This window comes from Oncorhynchus mykiss, chromosome 22 (genome assembly GCF_013265735.2).
Source record: "Oncorhynchus mykiss isolate Arlee chromosome 22, USDA_OmykA_1.1, whole genome shotgun sequence".
In the NCBI taxonomy this organism is placed as follows: Eukaryota; Metazoa; Chordata; class Actinopteri; order Salmoniformes; family Salmonidae; genus Oncorhynchus; species Oncorhynchus mykiss.
This window is the reverse complement of record NC_048586.1, coordinates 21,984,525-22,007,313: the sequence shown is the minus strand read 5'-3', so window position 1 is coordinate 22,007,313 and position 22,789 is coordinate 21,984,525. Positions and strand designations below refer to the sequence as shown.

General features: G+C 43.5%; 1 protein-coding gene across 3 annotated transcripts in view; it reads left to right on the top strand.

Moving 5' to 3' along the window:
- The window catches only part of hecw2a (HECT, C2 and WW domain containing E3 ubiquitin protein ligase 2a), a 52,203-nt gene that overhangs the window by 14,041 nt on the left and 15,373 nt on the right, over window positions 1–22,789 (top strand). For all 3 annotated transcript variants that reach the window (XR_005038799.1, XM_021579280.2, XM_021579278.2), the window contains exons 3-15: window positions 4,794–4,901; window positions 5,394–5,488; window positions 5,654–5,723; window positions 6,302–6,471; window positions 6,938–7,077; window positions 9,330–9,430; window positions 11,111–11,958; window positions 13,992–14,292; window positions 14,547–14,639; window positions 15,369–15,519; window positions 15,691–15,797; window positions 19,860–19,984; window positions 20,355–20,540. Coding sequence is in view for 2 of the 3 variants with exons in the window: in XM_021579280.2 (XP_021434955.1) it covers window positions 4,794–4,901; window positions 5,394–5,488; window positions 5,654–5,723; window positions 6,302–6,471; window positions 6,938–7,077; window positions 9,330–9,430; window positions 11,111–11,958; window positions 13,992–14,292; window positions 14,547–14,639; window positions 15,369–15,519; window positions 15,691–15,797; window positions 19,860–19,984; window positions 20,355–20,540 (2,495 nt within the window). In the remaining variant the exon portion in view is untranslated. The remainder of the gene's footprint in view (window positions 1–4,793; window positions 4,902–5,393; window positions 5,489–5,653; window positions 5,724–6,301; window positions 6,472–6,937; window positions 7,078–9,329; window positions 9,431–11,110; window positions 11,959–13,991; window positions 14,293–14,546; window positions 14,640–15,368; window positions 15,520–15,690; window positions 15,798–19,859; window positions 19,985–20,354; window positions 20,541–22,789) is intronic.

Genomic DNA, 22,789 nt, shown 5'->3' with positions numbered 1-22,789 from the left:
CAGACCTTTATACTTTTTCCACATTTTGTTATGTTACAGTCTTAGTCAAAAATTGATTCAATTGTGTCCCCCCCCTCATCAATCTACACACAATACCCCATAATGAGAAAGTAAAATCAGGTTTTTAGTTATTTTTACTAATGTATCAAATAAAATATCACATTTACATAAGTATTTTAGACCCAACTCAATACTTTGTTGAAGCACCTTTGGCAGTGATTACAGTCTCCTCGTCTTGGGTATGACGCTACAAGCTTGGTACACCTATATTTTGCAGTTTCTCCCATTCTTCTCTGCATATCCTCTCAAGCTCTGTCAGGTTGGATAGGGAGTGTTGCTGCACAGCTATTTCCAGAGATGTTTGATCGGGTTCAAGTCCGGGCTCTGGCTGGACCACTCAAGGACATTCAGAGACTTGTCCTGAAGCCACTCCTGCGTTGTCTTGGCTGTGTGCTTAGGGCCGTTGTCCTGTTGGAAGATTAACCTTCACCCCAGTCTGAGGTCCTCAGCACTCTGGAGCAGGTTTTGAGTAAAAGTATAGATACCGCATCATTAGAAAATGACTCAAGTGAATTATTTGGTTCAAGTCAAAGTATTTGGTTTTAAATATACTTACCTTTCAAAAGTAAGTGTAATTGCTAAAATATACTTAAATATCAAAAGTATAAATCATTTCAAATTCCTTATATTAAGCAAACCAGACAGGACCATTTTCTTGTATTTTTTAAAATTACGGATAGCCAGGGGCACGCTCCACTCTGACATAATTTTCATATGCAGCATGTGTTTAGTGAGTCTGCCAGATCAGATGCAGTTGGGATGACCAGGGATGTTCTCTTGATACGTGTGTGAATTATACAATTGTCTGTCCTGGTAAGCAATCAAAATGTAAACACAACTTTTGGGTGTTAGGGAAGATGTATAGAGTAAAAAGTACATAATTTCTTTAGGAATGTAGTGAAGTAAAAGTTGTCAAAAATGTAAATGTAAAGTACAGATACGCCAAAAAACGACTTAAGTACATTACACTGGTTCCAGACTTCTTTTGTTTAATAATGATGAGGCCACTGTGTTCTTCGGGACCTTGAATGCTGCAGGCATGTTTTGGTACCCTTCCCCAGATCTGTGCCTCGACACAATCCTTGGCTCGGTGCTCTACGGACAATTATTTCGACCTCTTGGCTTGGTTTTTGCTCTGACATTCACTGTCAACTGTGGGACCTTATATAGACAGGTTTGTTTCTTTCCAATTCATGTCCAATCAATTGAATTTACCACAGATGGACTCCAATCAAGTTTTAGAAACATCTCAAGGATAATCAATGGAAACAAGATGCACCTGAGCTCAATTTCGAGTGTCATAGTAATGGGTCTGAATATTTATGTAAATAAGGTATTTCTGTTTTTAAGTTTTTATACATTTTCAAAAACTGTTTTTGCTTTGTCATTATGGGGTGTTGCGTGTAGATTGAGGTGGAACAAAAATCTATTTAATCTATTTTAGAATAAGGCTGTAACCTAACACAATGTGGAAAAAGTCTAGGTGTTTAAAAAACTTTCCGAATGCACTGTTTAATAGCCCTGCTTAGAGTCAGGATTTTGATTGTAAACTACACCCAACAAAAATATAAACGCAACATGTAAAGTGTTGGTCCCATGTTTCATGAGCTGAAAATAAAGATCCCAGAATTTTTCCATATGCAGTTAACATCCTTGTTACTGAGCCTTTCTCCATTGCAAATATAAACCAGCCACCTGACAGGTGTGGCATATCAATAAACTGATTAAACAGCATGATCATTACACAGGTGCACCTTATGCTGCGGACAATAAAAGGCACTCTAAAATGTGCAGTTTTATCACACAACACAATGCCACAGATATCTCAAGTTTTGAGGGAGCTTGCAATTGGCATGCTGATTGCAGGAATGTCCACCAGAGCTATTGCCAGAGGATTGAATGTTAGAGAAATTATCATAAGCCTCCGTTTTATTAGAGAATTTGGCAGTACGTCCAGCCGGCCTCAACCGCAGACCACTTGTAATGGCATCGTGTGGGCAAGCGGTTTGGTGATGTCAACGTTTGTGAACATAAGTGCCTCGTGATGGTGGTGGGGTTATGGTATGGGCAGGCATAAGCTACGGACAATGAACACAGTTGCAGTTTGAATGCACAGAAATATCTTGAAAAGATCCTGAGGTCCATTGTAAGGATGCATATCTGTATTCCCAGTCATGTGAAATCCATAGATTAGGGCCTAATGAATTAATTTAAATTGACTGATGTCCTAATGAACTGTAACTCAGTAAGATCTTTGAATTTGTTGCGTTAATATTTTTGTTCATTATACATTAAGCGGCACACTGTATAAGGCTACTTGTTAAATATTGCAGTGAAAAAACAACTTCTCCAATTTTTTCATATTTATTCATATAATGAACCACATATTGTTTTGAACCTACAGTATAACCAATTCGGTTCCATCCATACATGCCCACTAAATACTTTCAGTTAACAAACTAAATAGTATTTATCTAACACAAACTATAAGCAACCACATTAGACTTGTCTAAGACTCCTCTCTAATACTAATTTACCAGTTTACCAATATAATAATTGGCTGTGGGACGAGTCAGTCAACCTCCAGAAGCTTCTGAATCCTCTATCCACCTGCCCCTTGACCTGTCTGGATTTCCTCCTTTAAGGAAGAGAGATCCCAATCATCCCTGTCAGGTGAAAATATGAGAGGGAGGGAGTAAGCAGAGAAGGCAATCCATGCAGGGATCCCTCTAGCTATCGATCACAAAGCTATCATGCACTTCATTACTAGCGTCAGGGTATTAATCCCCCCAGGGTGCTGCGTGCTTTCCCACTTTCCACAACTAAGCAGACATTCAATGATATCTCTCCTCCTCCTCCCTCTCTCCTCCACATCTTTCCCCCACATCATGCTGCTTCGTGCTTGTTCAGTTCAGCCTGACGTGAAAGTGCTACGTACAGCAGAATTCCCTCGGTTTTAACACTGGGAGGTTGCAATTTCTTGTCCTTTGTGTTAGAGGTTGTAGAGAATGTATTTTAGGCACTACATTTACGAATTAAAGGATAATTGTCTGAAGTTTGACGTATCTAAGGTTATGGTATAGGGCAAAACAGACATTATAAACTCAGGGGGGAAAAAAGAAACCTGTCAAAGATCAATCGTAAAAATCAAAATATCTTAATTTTAACGGGTTTAACACTGATTCCCATGCTTGTTCAATAAACAATTAATGAACATGCACCTGTGGAACGGTCGTTAAGACACTAACAGCTTACAGATGGTAGGCAATTAAAGTCAGTTATGAAACCTTAGGACATGAAAGAGGCCTTTCTACTACTCTGAAAAACACCAAAAGAGAAGATGCCCAGGGTCCCAGCTCATCTGCGTGACCATGCCTTAGGCATGTTGCAAAAGGACTGCAGATGTGGCCAGGGCAATACATTGCAATGTCTGTACTGTGAGACATCTAAAACAGTGCTACAGGGAGACAGGAGAGACAGCTGATCGTCCTCGCAGTGGCAGACCACGTGTAACAACACCTGCACAGGATCGGTACATTCGAACATCACACCTGCGGGACAGGCACAGTATGGCAGCAACTACCAGGAAAACACAATCCCTCCATCAGTGCTCAGACTATCCGCAATAGACTGAGAGACGCTGGACTGAGGGCTTGTAGGCCAACCGTCGCCTATGGGTACAAACCCACCGTCGCTGGACCAGACAGGACTGGCAAAAAGTGCTCTTCTCTGACTAATCGCGGTTTTGTCTCACCAGGGGTGATAGTCGGATTCGCATTTATCGTTGAAGGAATGAGCGTTACTCCTGTACTCTGGAGCGGGATCGATTTGGAGGTGGAGGGTCCGTCATGGTCTGGGGTGGTGTGTCACAGCATCATTGGACAGAGCTTGTTGTCATTGCAGGCAATTTCAATGCTGTGCGTTACAGGGAAGACATCCTCCTCCCTCATGTGGTACCCTTCCTGCAGGCTCATCCTGACATGACCCTCCGGCATGACAATTCCACCAGCCATACTGCTCGTTCTGTGCGTGATTTCCTGCAAGACAGGAATGTCAGTGTTCTGCCATGGCCAGCGTAGAGCCCGGGTCTCAATCCCATTGGGCACGTCTGGGACCTGTTGGATCGGAGGGTGAGGGCTAGGGCCAACCCCCCAGGAATGTCCGGGAACTTGCAGGTGCCTTGGTGGAAGAGTGGGGTAACATCTCACAGCAAGAACTGGCAAATCTGGTGCAGTCCATGAGGAGGAGATGCACTGCAGTACTTAGTATCTGGTGTGGCCTCCAGCTGCATTGACTGTTACTTTTGATTTTGACCCCCCCCCCCCCCCCCCCTTTGTTCAGGGACACATTCCATTTCTGTTAGTCACATGTCTGTGGAACTTGTTCAGTTTGTCTGTTGTTTCAACTTATGTTCATACATATATTTACACATGTTAAGTTTGCTGAAAATAAACGCAGTTGACAGTGAGAGGACACTTCTTTTTTTGCTGAGTTTACATGGAACAAGAGTTATAATAAGGCTGCAATGTGGAGTGTAGATATGTGCTGTTCAATAAATATCTGACCGTAACATTGTAGTGTTCATTGGGGTCCACCATTTTCTAGTTTTTCAATAATTAAACTGTCACTCTCACGTCTTTATAGACCACAAAACATGCATGTTTTTACTCATTTAGAACCAAACACACAAACTGAGTGTCTGACAAAGCTTTTTTGTTCCCTGGCCGGCTCAGATGAGACCAGCCCGTCTAATGTGTGGGACTGTAAGAATCGCGGGGTGAATGGGACACAGAGGGGTCAGATTGTCTGGAGACTGGAGCCTGGTCCTTACTTCATGGACGGTGAGTGGGAGGAGAGAAAACGAGAGGAGAGGGAGTGAAGGAAAGAAAGCTTTAATATGATCAAGTATGATGTGGAATTGATGCTTCAAAATGTCTTTGAGCAAAAAGTGCGGTCCAATGTGATGAGATTAACAAAGGGGGAGAGGCAACGCTTAATTAACAGGTTTTTGTTCCAAATAGCACCCTATTCCATATGTAGTGCACTACTTTTGAGCAAGGCCCATAGGGCCATTATTTCATGGTTAACTACTGGAAAGGTAATTACACTGCAATTACATAGTACACTACTTTTAATTGAATTGTTAGTTCTGTAATACATGTGAATACAAGTAATTGTGAGCAAGATGTTTGCATTACTCTGTACATACTACCCTCTTAACAAGCAAGATTAGAAGTCATGTTTCACAAATGAGATTCAGCCAGCAAAAGAGTTGGTGAGGAGAGGAAAAGAGAAGTTGTGTTCATATCATGAATCTTTCTATTTCCCTCTAGCTGAGACCAAGATCTGCTTCAAGTACTACCACGGTGTCAGTGGAGCCCTGAGAGCAACCACCCCCTGCATCACTGTGAAGAATCCTGGAGTCCTGGTGTGTGTGTGTGTGTGTGTGTGTGTGTGTGTGTGTGTGTGTGTGTGTGTGTGTGTGTGTGTGTGTGTGTGTGTGTGTGTGTGTGTGTGTGTGTGTGTGTGTGTGTGTGTGTGTGTGTGTTTTAAGACTGTTATCATGTTTATACAACTTCTCTGTGTCTCTCAGGGAGAAGGTCAAAGTGAGGGGCAGTCATCCACAGATCATCCTCGCAAACTAATCAGCTTTACTTTAACAGGTGAGGTGTGGTTTGGCTAAAACCAAGTAAATGTCCTAATTGACTCTGTCTTAGAAAAGGTGCACACACTATAGTTCCATTTCAAATTATTTAGTAGAAGATTGTCAATGTTTTGGCAGCAAATTGCTTTTGTCACTTATTGATAAATCTTATCAATAAGATTAATCATATTAATCTACCACTTTATTTGACCTTTTATTCCTCATGTGCTATTCCCACTTGAAAATAAGAGGTTCTAACTTTGCATATATGTATATCATCCTTCATGGAATGGAATAAATGGAATGGCATCAAAGCCCGTCCTCTTCTATCTCCACCCACTAGCCCCCTCTGGTTGGCAGTTTAGCCTCCAATTTTGTTTTGTCAAACCCTCAGACAATGCTCAGTGAAGGACCTGGGGCCACACTGTATGTATAAGAGTCTCAGAGTCGGAATTTGGATCTATGATCAGGTCCCCCTGTCCATGTAGTCTTACTTATTGTGCTCTAAAAGGCTAAACCAATCCTAACTCAGCACTCCTACTCTGATACTGTTGATACATACATCCCCTGATGTGATGATAATCTTCCTCTGTGTAGATATGCGTGCGGTGGGGCTGAAGAAGGGAATGTTCTTCAACCCGGATCCCTACCTGAAGATGTCCATCCACCCTGGGAAGAGGAGCGGCTTCCCCACCTTCAGCCACCATGGACAGGAGAGACGCTCCGCCATCATCGCCAACACCACCAACCCTAAGTGGCATGGAGAGGTGATCTATATTCCCTATTATTTACAAAATTGTGAAGGTTAGACATTTGAAATCAATATGGCTGAAGAGACTAGGTCAGGGATTGGTAAATTTGATAGGGGTGGGGGGCACACAATCTGAACTCCTCATGAGGGGCTGCTGTGGCTTGCAGGTCTGCGTATCCACATCCATACCCACACATGCATCCGCTAACCTTTTGGGGTTGCCCATCCCTGGTCTTCCAAATAAAGAGTTAATGGGGAGCCGGGCAAGGCTTTCCCTTTTTGTGTCTCGCTTGGCGTCTCAGATGGTTGCTGTCCACTGTCATGCTGAACTTCAGAATTCTGATTAAGTTGCTGTCCACTTAAATTGGACCTGAACCTCTGATTGCCGCAATTCACTTGTTGTTTACCATTAAAAAAAAAATTGTGAAAAAGCCAGCTCATAGAAACATGTTCTAACAGTCTGTGTCTCCCTCCCTCTGTAGAAATACACTTTCGTAGCACTGATGACAGACATTCTGAACATCGAGGTGAAGGACAAGTTTGCCAAAAGTCGACCAATCATCAAGCGCTTCCTTGGTCAGCTGACCATTCCTGTCCAGAGGCTGATTGAGAAGATACCTGGGTAGGTAACATGGCAAACGGATGCACCCATGCATACACTACCGATCAAAGTTTTAGAACACCACCTCATTCAAAGGTTTTTCTTTATTTTTACTATTTTCTACATTGTAGAATAATAGTGAAGACATCAAAACTATGAAATAACACATACAGTGGGGAGAACAAGTATTTGATACACTGCCGATTTTGCAGGTTTTCCTACTTACAAAGCACGTAGAGGTCTGTAATTTTGATCGTAGGTACACTGAGAGACGGAATCTAAAACAAAAATCCAGAAAATCACATTGTATGATTTTTAAGTAATTAATTTGCATTTTATTGCATGACATAAGTATTTGATACATCAGAAAAGCAGAACTTAATATTTGGTACAGAAACCTTTGTTTGCTATTACAGAGATCATACGTTTCCTGTAGTTCTTGACCAGGTTTTCACACACTGCAGCAGGGATTTTGGCCCACTCCTCCATACAGACCTACTCCAGATCATTCAGGTTTCGGGCTGTCGCTGGGCAATGCGGACTTTCAGCTCCCTCCAAAGATTTTCTATTGGGTTCAGGTCTGGAAACTGGCTAGGCCACTCCAAGGCCTTGAGATGCTTCTTACGGAGCCACTCCTTAGTTGCCCTGGCTGTGTGTTTCTGGTCGTTGTCATGCTGGAAGAACCAGCCACGACCCATCTTCAATGCTCTTACTGAGGGAAGGAGGTTGTTGGCCAAGATCTCGCGATGCATGGCCCCTTCCATCCTCCCCTCAATACGGTGCAGTCGTCCTGTCCCCTTTGCAGAAAAGCATCCCCAAAGAATGATGATCCACCTCCATGCTTCACGGTTGGGATGGTGTTCCTGGGGTTGTACTCATCCTTCTTCTTCCTCCAAACACGGCGAGTGGAGTTTAGACCAAAAAGCTCTATTTTTGTCTCATCAGACCACATGACCTTCTCCCATTCCTCCTCTGGATCATTCAGATGGTCATTGGCAAACTTCAGACGGGCCTGTACATGCGCAGGTTTGAGCAGGGGGACTTTGCGTGCGCTGCAGGATTTTAATCCATGACGGCGTGTGTGTTACTAATAGTTTTCTTTGAGACTGTGGTCCCAGCTCTCTTCAGGTCATCGACCAGGTCCTGCCGTGTAGTTCTGGGCTGATCCCTCACCTTCCTCATGATCATTGATGCCCCACGAGGTGAGATCTTGCATGGAGCCTCAGACCAAGGGTGATTGACCGTCATCTTGAACTTCTTCCATTTTCTAATAATAGCGCCAACAGTTGTTGCCTTCTCACCAAGCTGCTTGCCTATTGTCCTGTAGCCCATCCCAGCCTTGTGCAGGTCTACAATTTTATCCCTGATGTCCTTACACAGCTCTCTGGTCTTGGCCATTGTGGAGAGGTTGGAGTCTGTTTGATTGAGTGTGTGGACAGGTGTCTTTTAGACAGGTAACAAGTTCAAACAGGTGCAGTTAATACAGGTAATGAGTGGAGAACAGGAGGGCTTCTTAAAGAAAAACTAACAGGTCTGTGAGAGCCGGAATTCTTACTGGTTGGTAGGTGATCAAATGCTTATGTCATGCAATAAAATGCAAATTAATTACTTAAAAATCATACAATGTGATTTTCTGGATTTTTGTTTTAGATTCTGTCTCTAACAGTTGAAGTGTACCTATGATAAAAATAACAGACCTCTACATGCTGTGTAAGTAGGGAAACACTTCCGATTTTGCAGTGTATCAAATACTTGTTCTCCCCACTGTATGGAATCATGTAAAATAGTGTTAAACAAATCAAAATATATTTGAGATTCTTCAAATAGCCGTCATTTGCCTTGATGACAGCTTTGCACACTCTTGGCATTCTCTCAACCTGGAATGCTTTTCCAACAGTCTTGAAGGAGCTCGTACATATGCTGAGCACGTGTTGGCTGCTTTTCCTTCACCCTATTTGAAGAATCTCAAATATAAAATATATTTTGAATTTCTTTAACACTTTTTTTGGATACAACATGATTCCATATGTTTTATATTATAGTTTTGATGTCTTCACTATTATTCTACAAAGTAGAACATTTAAAAAAATAAAATAAAGAATGAGTAGGTTTTCTAAAACATTTGACTGGCAGTGTAGGTGTTCTTACTGACACTCAAGTATACCCATGCTCATAATTGTTGATTGTTCACTGTACTTTATCATTGCCTGTTCACTACAGTTGAGTGATTGCCTTTGGTTGTTTTGTATGTTCGTCTATCTGTCTGTTTTCAGTGTCCAGCCTCTGAGCTTCTCTCTGTGTCGACGGTTGCCCACTGAGCATGTGAGTGGCCAGATGCAGTTCAAAGTGGAGCTTACATCCACTGGACCTGACGGTGAGGACCATTACCTTTTCATTTATTGTGTTTAACAACTATATTAAAGTACAGTCGTGGCCAAAAGTTTTGAGAATGACACAAATATTAATTTCCACAAAGTTTGCTGCTTCATTGTCTTTAGATATTTTTGTCAGATGTTACTATGGAGTACTGAAGTATAATTACAAGTATTTCATAAGTGTCAAAGGCTTTTATTGACAATTACATGAAGTTGATGCAAAGAGTCAATATTTGCAGTGTTGACCCTTCTTTTTCAAGACCTCTGCAATCCGCCCTGGCATGCTATCAATTAATTTCTGGGCCACATCCTGACTGATGGCAGCCCATTCTTGCATAATCAATGCTTGGAGTTTGTCAGAATTTGTGGGTTTTTGTTTGTCCAGCCACCACTTGAGGATTGACTACAAGTTCTTAATGGGATTAAGGTCTGGGGAGTTTCCTGGCCATGGACCCAAAATATTGATGTTTTGTTCTCAGAGCCACTTGCCTTATGGCAAGGTGCTCCATCATGCTGGATCCTCATGCTGGCATTGTTTGTCACCAGCTGTTCCTGGAAGAAATTGCTCTCGGAGGATGTGCTGGTACCATTCTTTATTCATGGCTGTGTTCTTAGGCAAAATTGTGAGTGAGCCCACTGCCTTGGCTGAGAAGCAACCCCACACATGAATGGTCTCAGGATGCTTTACTGTTGACATGACACAGGACTGATGGTAGCGCTTACCTTGTCTTTTCCGTACAAGCTTTTTTCCAGATGCCCCAAACAGTCGGAAAGGGGATTCCTAAGAAAAAGTGACTTTACCCCAGTCCTCAGCAGTCCAATCCCTGTACCTTTTGCAGAATATCAGTCTGTCCCTGATGTTTTTCCTGGAGAGAAGTGGCTTCTTTGCTGCCCTTCTTGAAACCAGGCCATCCTCCGAAAGTCTTTGCCTTACTGTGTGTGCAAATGCACTCACACCTGCCTGCTGCCATTCCTGAGCAAGCTCTGTACTGGTGGTGCCCCGATCCCACAGCTGAATCAACTTTAGGAGACGGTCCTGGCGCTTGCTGGACTTTCTTGGGCGCCCTGAAGCCTTCTTCACATCAATTGAACGGCTCTCCTTGAAGTTCTTGATGATTCGACAAATGGTTGATTTAGGTGCAATCTTACTGGCAGAAATATCCTTGCCTGTGAAGCCCTTTTTGTGCAAAGCAATGATGATGGCACGCGTTTCCTTGCAGGTAACCATGATTGACAGAGGAAGAACAAGGATTCCAAGTACCACCCTGCTTTTGAAGCTTCCAGTCTGTTATTTGAACTCAATCAGCATGACAGAGTGATCTCCAGCCTTGTCCTCGTCAACACTCACACCTGTGTTAACGAGAGAATCACTGACATGATGTCAGCTGGTCCTTTTGTGGCAGGGCTGAATTGCAGTGGAAATGTTTTTTGGGGATTCAGTTAATTTGCATTGCAAAGAGGGACTTTGCCATTAATTGCAATTCATCTGAACACTCTTCATAACATTCTGGAGTATATGCAAATTGCCATCATACAAACTGAGGCAGCAGACCTTGTGAAAATTTAATATTTGTTTCATTCTCAAACCTTTTGGCCACGACTGTACACACTGATGAATTGTAATGTAATAAAAATCAAGGTATTACAAAATTATTAATTTTTCTCTGTTTCATGCTCAGGGGCCTCACTAGACTTTATCATCGGTGTGCCCAATAATGGGGCCCCGGGGACTCCGTCAGATGACGAGGATCTTCCCCACCCACTCCCAGGGGTGGTCACTGGAGGCCCCTCCCCTACTGGCTCTCTGGGCTCACAGAGGTCCTGGGAAGGTGGGGCCACAGCTTATCCAGTCCCAGACTACAGGGACTTCAGCGGTACAGAGGGCGGAACCACAGAGGGCGAATCCTACTCTGGCCCTCAACGGCTGCAGAGATCCCTAAGTGAAGGCCTGGATGCCATCGAGGCCCCCAAGGGTCCCGGAGAGAGGCCCCTCGGCGCTGCCTCCCCGAAGCTGCGGTCTAGCTTTCCCACTCACACACGTCTCAGCGCCATGCTGCACATTGACTCGGACGAAGAAGAGGAGCGCTCGGGGTCCACTGACATCTACCCGGTGCCCGGGTCCCCCCTGCTGCTCAACGGCGGCCATGAAGAAGATCTCTTCCCAGAGCTACAACAAGACTCTGACACTGAGCAGCCTCAGCCCAGGGTGGAGGGTGATGAACAGGAGGGGGTAAAGGGGGAAGAATGTGCCACTGGTGGTGAATCTTATGTGGCCCCTGAGTTAGACCTGGCCCTCGACTTGGAAGACGCCTCCGAGCCTGATGTTTTCTCAGAGGTGGAGGAAGTTCCTTTCTTCTCAGAGGTGCTGTCCCAGAGTATTTTGACTGAGGTCCTGGAGGGGCCAGAAGAGGGCCAGGGGCCTGCTGACGACCCCTCGTCAGAGATTGACTCATGCTCCATGGCAACAGCCCCACAGACAGTCTTCTCTTCCTCAGAGAGTTGCCCAATCACAATGTCCACAGCTCAGGTGAGTGTGACTGGTGGTGCAGTAAGTAGATCTTAAAGGCCCAATGCAGTCATTTTTCTATAAATCTCAAAAAATTTCTGAATAATAATTAAATACCTTAATGTAATAGTATTCTGTTAAAATGGGCCCCCCAAAAATGGTGGCAGAAAACTATTTCTCAAGCTACATTTTTGATAGGACTGTCTGGGAGTGGTCTGAATGGGGAGGGGAAAACTGAAAACTAGCTGTTATTGGCAGAAAGGTTTGGAGCTCTCTTTGTTATTGGTCTATTAACCAATTGACCATATAGTGATCTCACCAAGGAAAGCCAGAACTCCCCCCGCTCATGCAAACCTGCTGATTAGAAGGTCCTGTGTAGATTGTATTTTCAAGAAGCAACTATGAGGAAATAACACTGATCCAATGTTTTCACACTTTTACAGTGTTAGTTTCATCAGCTGTTGTACAATATGTGTAACATATACACTGGGAGTCAGGAAGCAGGTGCAGAAGGTGAGTTTAATTATAAGAATAAGGCAGAAAACAGAAACGTACTGAACGTGGCCAGAACCAATACTGCCTGATGACTGAGGCTACTGAGGGAAAAATAAAGGGAGCTTAATCAAGGTGATGATGAGATCCAGGTGTGCGTAACAAGGGGGCGCAGGTGTGGGTAAGGATGGTTGCCAGGACCGGTGGTTAGTAGACCTGCGACGTCGAGCGGGAGTAGGTGTGACAATATGATACAAAACACAGGAAAAACTGAATGTTGACTACACTGAGCTTTTAACCTGTGGTTAAAAGTTCTCTATGCAATAATTCCACCTTAAATAGCCTATAGTATATCTCTAGTAGTAAGTAAAATAATAATCTTGGAAATCCTGAACTAAAGTCTTGCGTAATTGCGTCAGATTATCTATTCAATTCTGGGGACAAACGTGTTAAAATATACTACAACAAGGAGTGAAAGCAGGGCGGTAGCTCCACCGCCTCTCTTTACAGGCAAGTCTATGGGAATGTCCATGAATGTGGATGCTTTTCTTACTTACAATTAAAAGTGACTCCGAAATGACACAACATTATTTACCATTCAGTTCTTATTGGGTACAACATAATCCAAAGAAAACAACAAAAATAAACTGCAAATGCATCCAACAAGTTTGTAGAGTCACAAGCATGATGTTGTCATTGTGTGCAAGGAATATGGGACCAAATACTAAACTTTTGGGGGGGTAAAAAGAAACGGCTTAGAGCTAAGCACATGCAAAATCCTAGAGGGAAACCTGGCTAAGTTTGCTTTCCAACAGACACTGAGAGACAAATTCACCTTTCAGCAGGACAATAACCTAAAACGCAAAGCCAAATATACAATGTAGTTGCTTACCAAGACGACGTTGAATGTTCCTGAGTGTCCTAGTTGCAGTTTTGACTTAAATCGGGTGGAAAATCTATGGCAGGATTTAAATGGATGTTTAGCAATGATCAACAACCAACTTGACAGAGATAGAATAATGTGCAAATATTGTACAATCCAGTTGTGCAAAGCGCTTATAGATTTACCCAGAAAGACTCACAGCTGTGATCGCTGCCAAAGGTGTTTCTAACAGGTAACTAACTCACTAACTCTTCTAACTCACGGTCATGAATACTTATGCAAATTAGATATTTTTGTATTTCTAAAAACATGTTTTCACTTTGTCATTATGGGATATTGTGTGTAGATTGGTGAGAAAAACACAATGTAATCCATCTTGAATTCAGACTTTAACACAACAAAATGTGGAATAAGTCAAGAAATATGAATTCTTTCTGAAGGTACTGTACATCTGGTTTGGACTGTAGTATTGGTAAAAAAAAAAGTTGAGTAAACACAGAATGCCACAGAATGTCAGTTTAGTGTTGTAGGTGTGCAAATATTATTCACCAAAGCAAATAAGGTGCATTAACAGCATTTATTAACGCTTCACTTCATCCCTGGTCCTAACCCACCATTTGGGAAAGAACACTCTGACCTCATCGGCCTTCATGCTGTTGGATGTCTTTGGGCTTTGTAGGAGGCGGATGCAGGGGCAGAAGCTGCCATTGACCCAGGAGGAGATACCATCACCGACAACTCACCCACCAGTCAGCATGTAGACGATGTGGAAGACGAGCAGACGCCAGCCAATGAGGTTGAAGGAGATGCTCCATCAGCCAATGAGCTGGAGCCAGGAGAGGAGATAAGTGAGCTTAGGCGGAGCTTGCAGGCATCTGGGGGGGTGTCCCAGGATGAGGTGGGGGAGGAGCCAAGGCCAGCGGGAGATGCAGGAACTGTGGATTCAGATGCAGTTGCCACGGAGACGGATGGAGAGGACGGTATGTAACTACCTCCTTTTAAAAAAATAATATTTTACAGTCTGATGTTTACCTGATATTTACTTTTAAATGGCATTCTGAAATGATAATCTATTTTGCGTCCTTGGGATTCATTAAAACATCTACATACTCCCCTACCTGGAACAATCATTAAATATTATTCCCTCATTCATCCAGTAGAAACGAATAGTGAATTACAATAAAAATGTAAAAGGCTATGTGTTCTGCCTTTCCTGAATGTTGCGTATGCTCAGGTGCTCAAGTGAACGGTCACCCCGTTCACTCGCTCCCCACAGTGCGCCATGACATCCACCGATACCAACGAGTGGACGAACCCTTACCTCCTAGTAAGTGTCTCTGTACATACTACCTCTGTAGGTATTTGAGGTGAAGGAAGATGACTAAAGAGAAAGAAAGAAAGCTGCTTGATATAGTATGTGTATTTGTCTCGATAGAGAGCGTTTGTTTGTACCTGTGCCATACTGGCTTCTGTGACAACATGCGCAATAACTGTTAAAAGTTAAAAAGTTGTTTTCTTCTACTACTTCTATGAATCGGTAAACTGAAAGGGTGCATACTTCCACCTAAAGTGTACTGGTATAAAGCCAGGGTTTGTGATTTACTGCCACCTACAGTTATAAAATGTTTGCTCAGGAATATAGTTAATTGGCTGATCTCTCCTTATGACCTGGATGGAATTATGTGATCTTTCCTTAACCCATACTGTACTTCAAATTGGTGGAATTCCTCAATGGCGCTGCCCATGTTAGACAGCTCTAGTGCCCCAAAGCGTGTTTTATCTTAGACAAGTGGGCCAAATCATAGACTAAGTCCTATGTGCACAATGGTCTACTGCATGTTTGTTATTTCAAAGTGCAATGGTTGCATGTTAGAATGCATCCGTGCATGTCAACCATGTGTGAATTCAGTTTGACTGCGACTGTTTGTGCATCCCAAGTAGCACTCTATTCCCTATGGGCCCTGGTTAAAAGTAATGCAGTAAAAAGGAAATGGGGTGCCATTTGGGACGTTGCCTGTGTCTTAAATGTAAAGCAATGTGTTTGTTCTCCTTACAGACTGGGAGGCGAGGATCGATAGTCACGGTCGTATTTTCTTTGTGGATCATGTGAACCGGACCACCACGTGGCAGCGCCCCACCGGACCACCCGCCCCCCAGGGCCTGACCCGCTCCAACTCCATCCAACAGATGGAGCAGCTCAACCGCAGGTCTGTGTCGTGTGTCGTGTGTCGTGTGTGTGTGTGTGTGTGTATATATATATACACACTCACCCTCTCTCTCTCTCACACACACTCGCGTGCACACATACTTTTGTAACTTCAATCCTCTGTATTTCCCCTTGACACCCATTTCTGTGTCTCTGTATTTTTCTCCATCAGGTATCAGAGCATAAGGAGGACAATGACCAGCGAGAGGTCCGAGGAGAACACAGTTGACCTCCCGCCAGAGCTCACAGAGAGTGACCTTCTACCCCAGACCATCCCTGGTGCGCTAGTATAGTCTCTCTCACTCACACAAACAAACACAGGGCTATAAAGTGCTACCAGTTTCGTCCCAAATGCAACAAAAATATTTTGCTGTGCGATCTGGAGTTTTAATTTGGGAGTGTCATGCTTGCAAAATTACTATAGCGAACACTGCTTGTTTCTATTCGAAACTGTTCAAAAGGTCTGACCCATATTACCTGTGCGACGTCTTTTTTTTCCTGTCATAGATTGGGTGGGCGCATTTTACATTCATAAACCATGTTGCGGGTGTTTCTAAAACATATTGCGGTCCACATTTATTTTACACCTTGTTCAGTCATGTAGCTAGCTAACAACCTGGTAACTTTACCAGTATATCCAAACATGTGGGGGCACAGAAAGAAAGAAAAGGGATAGCTTCTTCAGTACATCAATAATCATAGTAATGAATGAAGGACATATCTTGCATGTCGTCATCAAAAATGGAACTCTTAATAAAACTGGTAGGCCTCGAGGGACTAAGGCTAATGAGACGTCATTCTGATTGCAACATTCTAACAGTGTAATTAATATATTTCATATATGCTATGGCAAAATTTATAATTTGGTTGTATTTTTCTTATATAACATAAGAATATGAAGAAAAACAAATAACACACTTGGATTTTCATTAGTTTGATACTGTAGGCTATATGTAAAAACAAAAAATCAAGTGTTTTGTGGAGTGCCTTTGTTACAACTATGAAACAGCTTATTTTAATAAATTACCCCAACCACCAAGACACATGGTCAGCAAGATGCGCGGTAAATTATGAAAACATCAGTAGCCTAAACATCATTTATAAGTGCCAAGTGTGCTTGATGAAGGGTGAAAATCAGCACAAAAACAATTAATGCCATTATAGTCGCCTACGTAATTACTGGGACAGTGAAGCATTGTTTCTACTTTTGGCTCTGTACTCCAGCACAGCACAGAGGTTAAAGTAGTGTAGACTGTCAGCTTTAATGTGAGGGTATTGTCATCCATATCGGGTGAACTGTTTAGAAATTACAGCACTGTTTGTACTTAGTCCCTACATTTTAGGGGACTAAGTATTAGGACAAATTCACTTCAGTCAATCAAATTTATGATTACATCCAGCTTGTGACTCTATAAACTTGTTGGCTGCATTTGCTATTTGTTTTGGATGTGTTTCAGATCATGTTTTTGTCCAATAGAAATGAATGGTAAATAATGTGTTGTCATTTTGGAGTCACTTTTATTGTAAATAAGAATTCATGTGGACGCTACTATGATTTACGTCCTGAATGAATCATCAATAATGATGACCGAGAAAGTTAGACATATACAAATATACAAAGAGATGCTAACCTTCACTGTCTGTTATAGTAACGGTGAGAGGTTATCATGTCTTGGAGGGTAATGATATTTGTGCTTCTGTGACTTGATCACATTTATTTAACCTGTTGTTATATGTGTGAAATTAGTTTCGGTATAGTTTAGGTTCAGTTTCGAGACAATTATCAGGGTGATTTATTAACTGGGTAATGCACTTTCAACTGTTGGGAGAAGCTTCAGCAGTTATAGTGTAAAAAGGATAGTTCAGATAAATTACATATTGGTTTCCTTACCCTGTAAGCAGTCTATGCATAAGGTATGACAGCAATCCATGCGTTGGTTTAGTTTACCTGGCACTATTTCTACATGGTAATGTTTTAGCATATGTGGCACAAATCTCATTCAAGTCATGGGATCAATATTAGCATTTTTCACGCATGTTCAAATCATCTATTAGTGACTGTTGAGCTTCACAGTTAATTTTAGATACTTTTGGATGATTTGGACATGATGCGCTAAAAATGCTGATATCGGTCCAATGGCTTGAATGGGATTTGTGCCATATGTGCATGTGGAAACGGTGCCAGGGAAACTAAAGCAAAGCGTAAATTGCTGTCATACCTTGTCTATTGACTGCAATCAGGGTAAGGAAATCAGTGTCATTTTGTAATTTGGGTTAACTATTCCTTTAAAAAGACAGTGTACAATTTCCAATGTAATGCATTTTAATAGGAAAACAGCTTATTTACATAATGTAAAAATAACATATATTCTACAAATGACTTAATTTCAATGACAGGTATTTGTATCAACATTTTAGCTTTTTATAATAAACATATGTATTTACAGGGTTACATATTAATTTTTAGGCCACAGCGTGCTTCAGAAGTATCTAGAATTCATATAGGCTATATCTCTTTTTATTTATAGCCCTAGCGCGTGCGCACACTCTCTCTCTCACTCACACACACAGTCTCGTATAACTAACCTTGTGGGGACACATTTCAGTCCCATTCCAAATCCTATTTTCCTTAACACTAACCTTAACCCCTAATCCTAGCTCCTAACCTTAAAACAAACCCTAGCGCCTAACCCTAAAACAAATTCTCTCCTTAACCCTAAAACAAATTCTCTCCTTAAACCTAACCCCCCTAGAAGTAGCATTTGACCTTGTGGGGACTAACAAAATGCTACTATTTTACACACACACCCTTCCCAACATCTAAAAGAAATGTCCTCTCACTGTAAACTACGTTTATTTTCAGCAAACATAACATGTAAATACTTGTATGAACATAACAAGATTCAACACCTGAGACATAAACTGAACAAGTTCCACAGACATGTGACTAACAGAAATGGAATAATGTGTCCCTGAACAAAGGGGGGTCAAAATCAAAAGTAACAGTGAGTATCTGGTGTGGCCACCAGCTGAATTAAGTACTGCAGTGCATCTCCTCCTCATGGACTGCACCAGATTTGCCAGTTCTTGCTGTGAGATGTTAACCCACTCTTCCACCAAGTCACCTGCAAGTTCCCGGACATTTTTGGGGGGAATGGCCCTAGCCCTCACCCTCCGATCCAACAGGTCCCAGACATGCTCAATGGGATTGAGATTCGGGCTCTATGCTGGCCATGGCAGAACACTGACATTCCTGTTTTGCAGGAAATCACGCACAGAACGAGCAGTATGGCTGGTGGAATTGTCATGCTGGAGGGTCATGTCAGGATGAGCCTGCAGAAAGAGTACCACATGAGGGAGGAGGATGTCTTCCCTGTAACACACAGTGTTGAGATTGCCTGCAATGACAGCAAGCTCAGTCCGATGATGCTGTGACACACCGCCCTAGACCATGACGGACCCTCCACCTCCAAATTGATCCCGCTCCAGATTACAGGCCTCAGTGTAACGCTCATTCCTTCGACGATAAACGCGAATCCGACTATCACCCCTGGTGAGACAAAACCGCGATTCGTCAGTGAAGAGCACATTTTGGCAGTCCTGTCTGGTCCAGTGACGGTGGGTTTGTACCCATAGGCTACGTTGTTGCTGGTTATATCTGGTGAGGACCTGCCTTACAACAGGCCTACAAGCCCTCAGTCCAGCCTCTCTCAGCCTATTGCGGACAGACCGAGCACTGATGGAGGGATTGTGAGTTCCTGGTATAACTCGGGCAGTTGTTGTTGCCATCCTGTACCTGTCCCACAGGTGTGATGTTCGGATGTACCGATCCTGTGCAGGTGTTGTTACACGTGGTCTGCCACTACGAGGATGATCAGCTGTCCGTCCTGTCTCCCTATAGCGCTGTCTTTGGTGTCTCACAGTACGGACATTGCAATGTATTGCCCTGGCCACATCTGCAGTCCTCATGCCTCCTTGCAGCATGCCTAAGGCACGTTCATGCAGATGAGCAGGGACCCTGGGCATCTTTCTTCTGATATTTTTCCAGAGTCAGTAGGAAGGCCTCTTTAGTGTCCTAAGTTTTCATAACTGTGACTTTAATTGCCAACCGTCTGTAAGCTGTTAGTGTCTTAACGGCCGTTCCACAGGTGCATGTTCATTAATTGTCTATGGTTCATCGAAAAGACATGCGAAACAGTGTTTCAACACTCTACAATGAAGATCTGTGAAGTTATTTGGATTTTTACTAATTATCTTTGAAAGACAGGGTCCTGAAAAAGGGACATTTCGTTTTTTGCTGATTTTATTCTACTCTTACAATGTGTGTTTTGTCTGTTGTAGAGTACAGGAGAGAGAGTGCGGTGGGTCACCCCAGCTCCCGGTCGCGTCTCTCTCTGCTGCTCCAGTCCCCCAGCGCAAAGTTCCTGTGCAGCCCAGACTTCTTCACCATGCTGCATTCTAACCCTGTGAGTCTGGCTGCACAGGCCCTCAACCCTCACCTTTCACATTCTTATGGATCACCTTTGATCCCCCAGCTCTCACTTATCACGTCATATCTCTCAGTAGTTAACAATTTGCAAAAGTGTGTGGTAAGGGAACAGCTTTTTGGAATGAAATGCTGTTTTCAAATGTACGTCAAATGTTGCGTTGATCAGGTTAATTTAAGTAGAACAATGAGGTATGCTACCTGGGATTTAATTTCCCATTATGAGTCATCATTCTTCCCTTATTCTGTGTTTTATCAAAGCAATGACAACCCTATTTACAGAAGAGCCTGGAATTTCACATGTCCTTCTTTGATGACCTCATCAATCTGTTCCCTCCCTCCCTCCTCAGAGTGCCTACCGCATGTTTACGAGCAACAATTGCCTGAAGCACATGATCAGTAAGGTGCGTCGGGACGCCCACCACTATGAGCGCTACCAGCACAACAGGGACCTGGTGGCCTTTCTCAATATGTTCACCAACAAACAGCTGGAGCTACCCAGGGGCTGGGAGATGAAGCACGACCAGTCCGGCAAGGTCTGGAAAACTGTGTGTGTGGGGGTGGTGTGTGTGTGTAAATGTTTTAGTTTGTGCAATGACGTGAATATACAGTGCATTCGGAAAGTATTCAGACCCCTTGACTTTTTCAAATCAAATCAAATCAAATCAAATTTTATTTGTCACATACACATGGTTAGCAGATGTTAATGCGAGTGTAGCGAAATGCTTGTGCTTCTAGTTCCGACAATGCAGTAATAACAAGTAATCTAACTAACAATTCCAAAACTACTGTCTTGTACACAGTGTAAGGGGATAAAGAATATGTACATAAGGATATATGAATGAGTGATGGTACAGAGCAGCATAGGCAAGATACAGTAGATGGTATCGAGTACAGTATGTACAAATGAGATGAGTATGTAAACAAAGTGGCATAGTATAGTATAAAGTGGCTAGTGATACATGTATTACATAAGGATACCGTCGATGATATAGAGTACAGTATATACGTATGCATATGAGATGAATAATGTAGGGTAAGTAACATTTATATAAGGTAGCATTGTTTAAAGTGGCTAGTGATATATTTACATCATTTCCCATCAATTCCCATTATTAAAGTGGCTGGAGTTGAGTCAGTGTCAGTGTGTTGGCACCAGCCACTCAGTGTTAGTGGTGGCTGTTTAACAGTCTGATGGCCTTGAGATAGAAGCTGTTTTTCAGTCTCTCGGTCCCAGCTTTGATGCACCTGTACTGACCTCGCCTTCTGGATGATAGCGGGGTGAACAGGCAGTGGCTCGGGTGGTTGATGTCCTTGATGATCTTTATGGCCTTCCTGTGACATCGGGTGGTGTAGGTGTCCTGGAGGGCAGGTAGTTTGCCCCCGGTGATGTGTTGTGCAGACCTCACTACCCTCTGGAGAGCCTTACGGTTGAGGGCGGTGCAGTTGCCATACCAGGTGGTGATACAGCCCGCCAGGATGCTCTCGATTGTGCATCTGTAGAAGTTTGTGAGTGCTTTTGGTGACAAGCCAAATTTCTTAAGCCTCCTGAGGTTGAAGAGGCGCTGCTGCGCCTTCTTCACGATGCTGTCTGTGTGAGTGGACCAATTCAGTTTGTCTGTGATGTGTATGCCGAGGAACTTAAAACTTACTACCCTCTCCACTACTGTTCCATCGATGTGGATAGGGGGGTGTTCCCTCTGCTGTTTCCTGAAGTCCACAATCATCTCCTTAGTTTTGTTGACGTTGAGTGTGAGGTTATTTTCCTGACACCACACTCCGAGGGCCCTCACCTCCTCCCTGTAGGCCGTCTCGTCGTTGTTGGTAATCAAGCCTACCACTGTTGTGTCGTCCGCAAACTTGATGATTGAGTTGGAGGCGTGCGTGGCCACGCAGTCGTGGGTGAACAGGGAGTACAGGAGAGGGCTCAGAACGCACCCTTGTGGGGCCCCAGTGTTGAGGATCAGCGGGGAGGAGATGTTGTTGCCTACCCTCACCACCCTGGGGGCGGCCCGTCAGGAAGTCCAGTACCCAGTTGCACAGGGCGGGGTCGAGACCCAGGGTCTCGAGCTTGATGACGAGCTTGGAGGGTACTATGGTGTTGAATGCCGAGCTGTAGTCGATGAACAGCATTCTCACATAGGTATTCCTCTTGTCCAGATGGGTTAGGGCAGTGTGCAGTGTGGTTGAGATTGCATCGTCTGTGGACCTATTTGGGCGGTAAGCAAATTGGAGTGGGTCTAGGGTGTCAGGTAGGGTGGAGGTGATATGGTCCTTGACTAGTCTCTCAAAGCACTTCATGATGACGGATGTGAGTGCTACGGGGCGGTAGTCGTTTAGCTCAGTTACCTTAGCTTTCTTGGGAACAGGAACAATGGTGGCCCTCTTGAAGCATGTGGGAACAGCAGACTGGTATAGGGATTGATTGAATATGTCCGTAAACACACCGGCCAGCTGGTCTGCGCATGCTCTGAGGGCGCGGCTGGGGATGCCGTCTGGGCCTGCAGCCTTGCGAGGGTTAACACGTTTAAATGTCTTACTCACCTCGGCTGCAGTGAAGGAGAGACCGCATGTTTTCGTTGCAGGCCGTGTCAGTGGCACTGTATTGTCCTCAAAGCGGGCAAAAAAGTTATTTAGTCTGCCTGGGAGCAAGACATCCTGGTCCGTGACTGGGCTGGATTTCTTCCTGTAGTCCGTGATTGACTGTAGACCCTGCCACATGCCTCTTGTGTCTGAGCCGTTGAATTGAGATTCTACTTTGTCTCTGTACTGGCGCTTAGCTTGT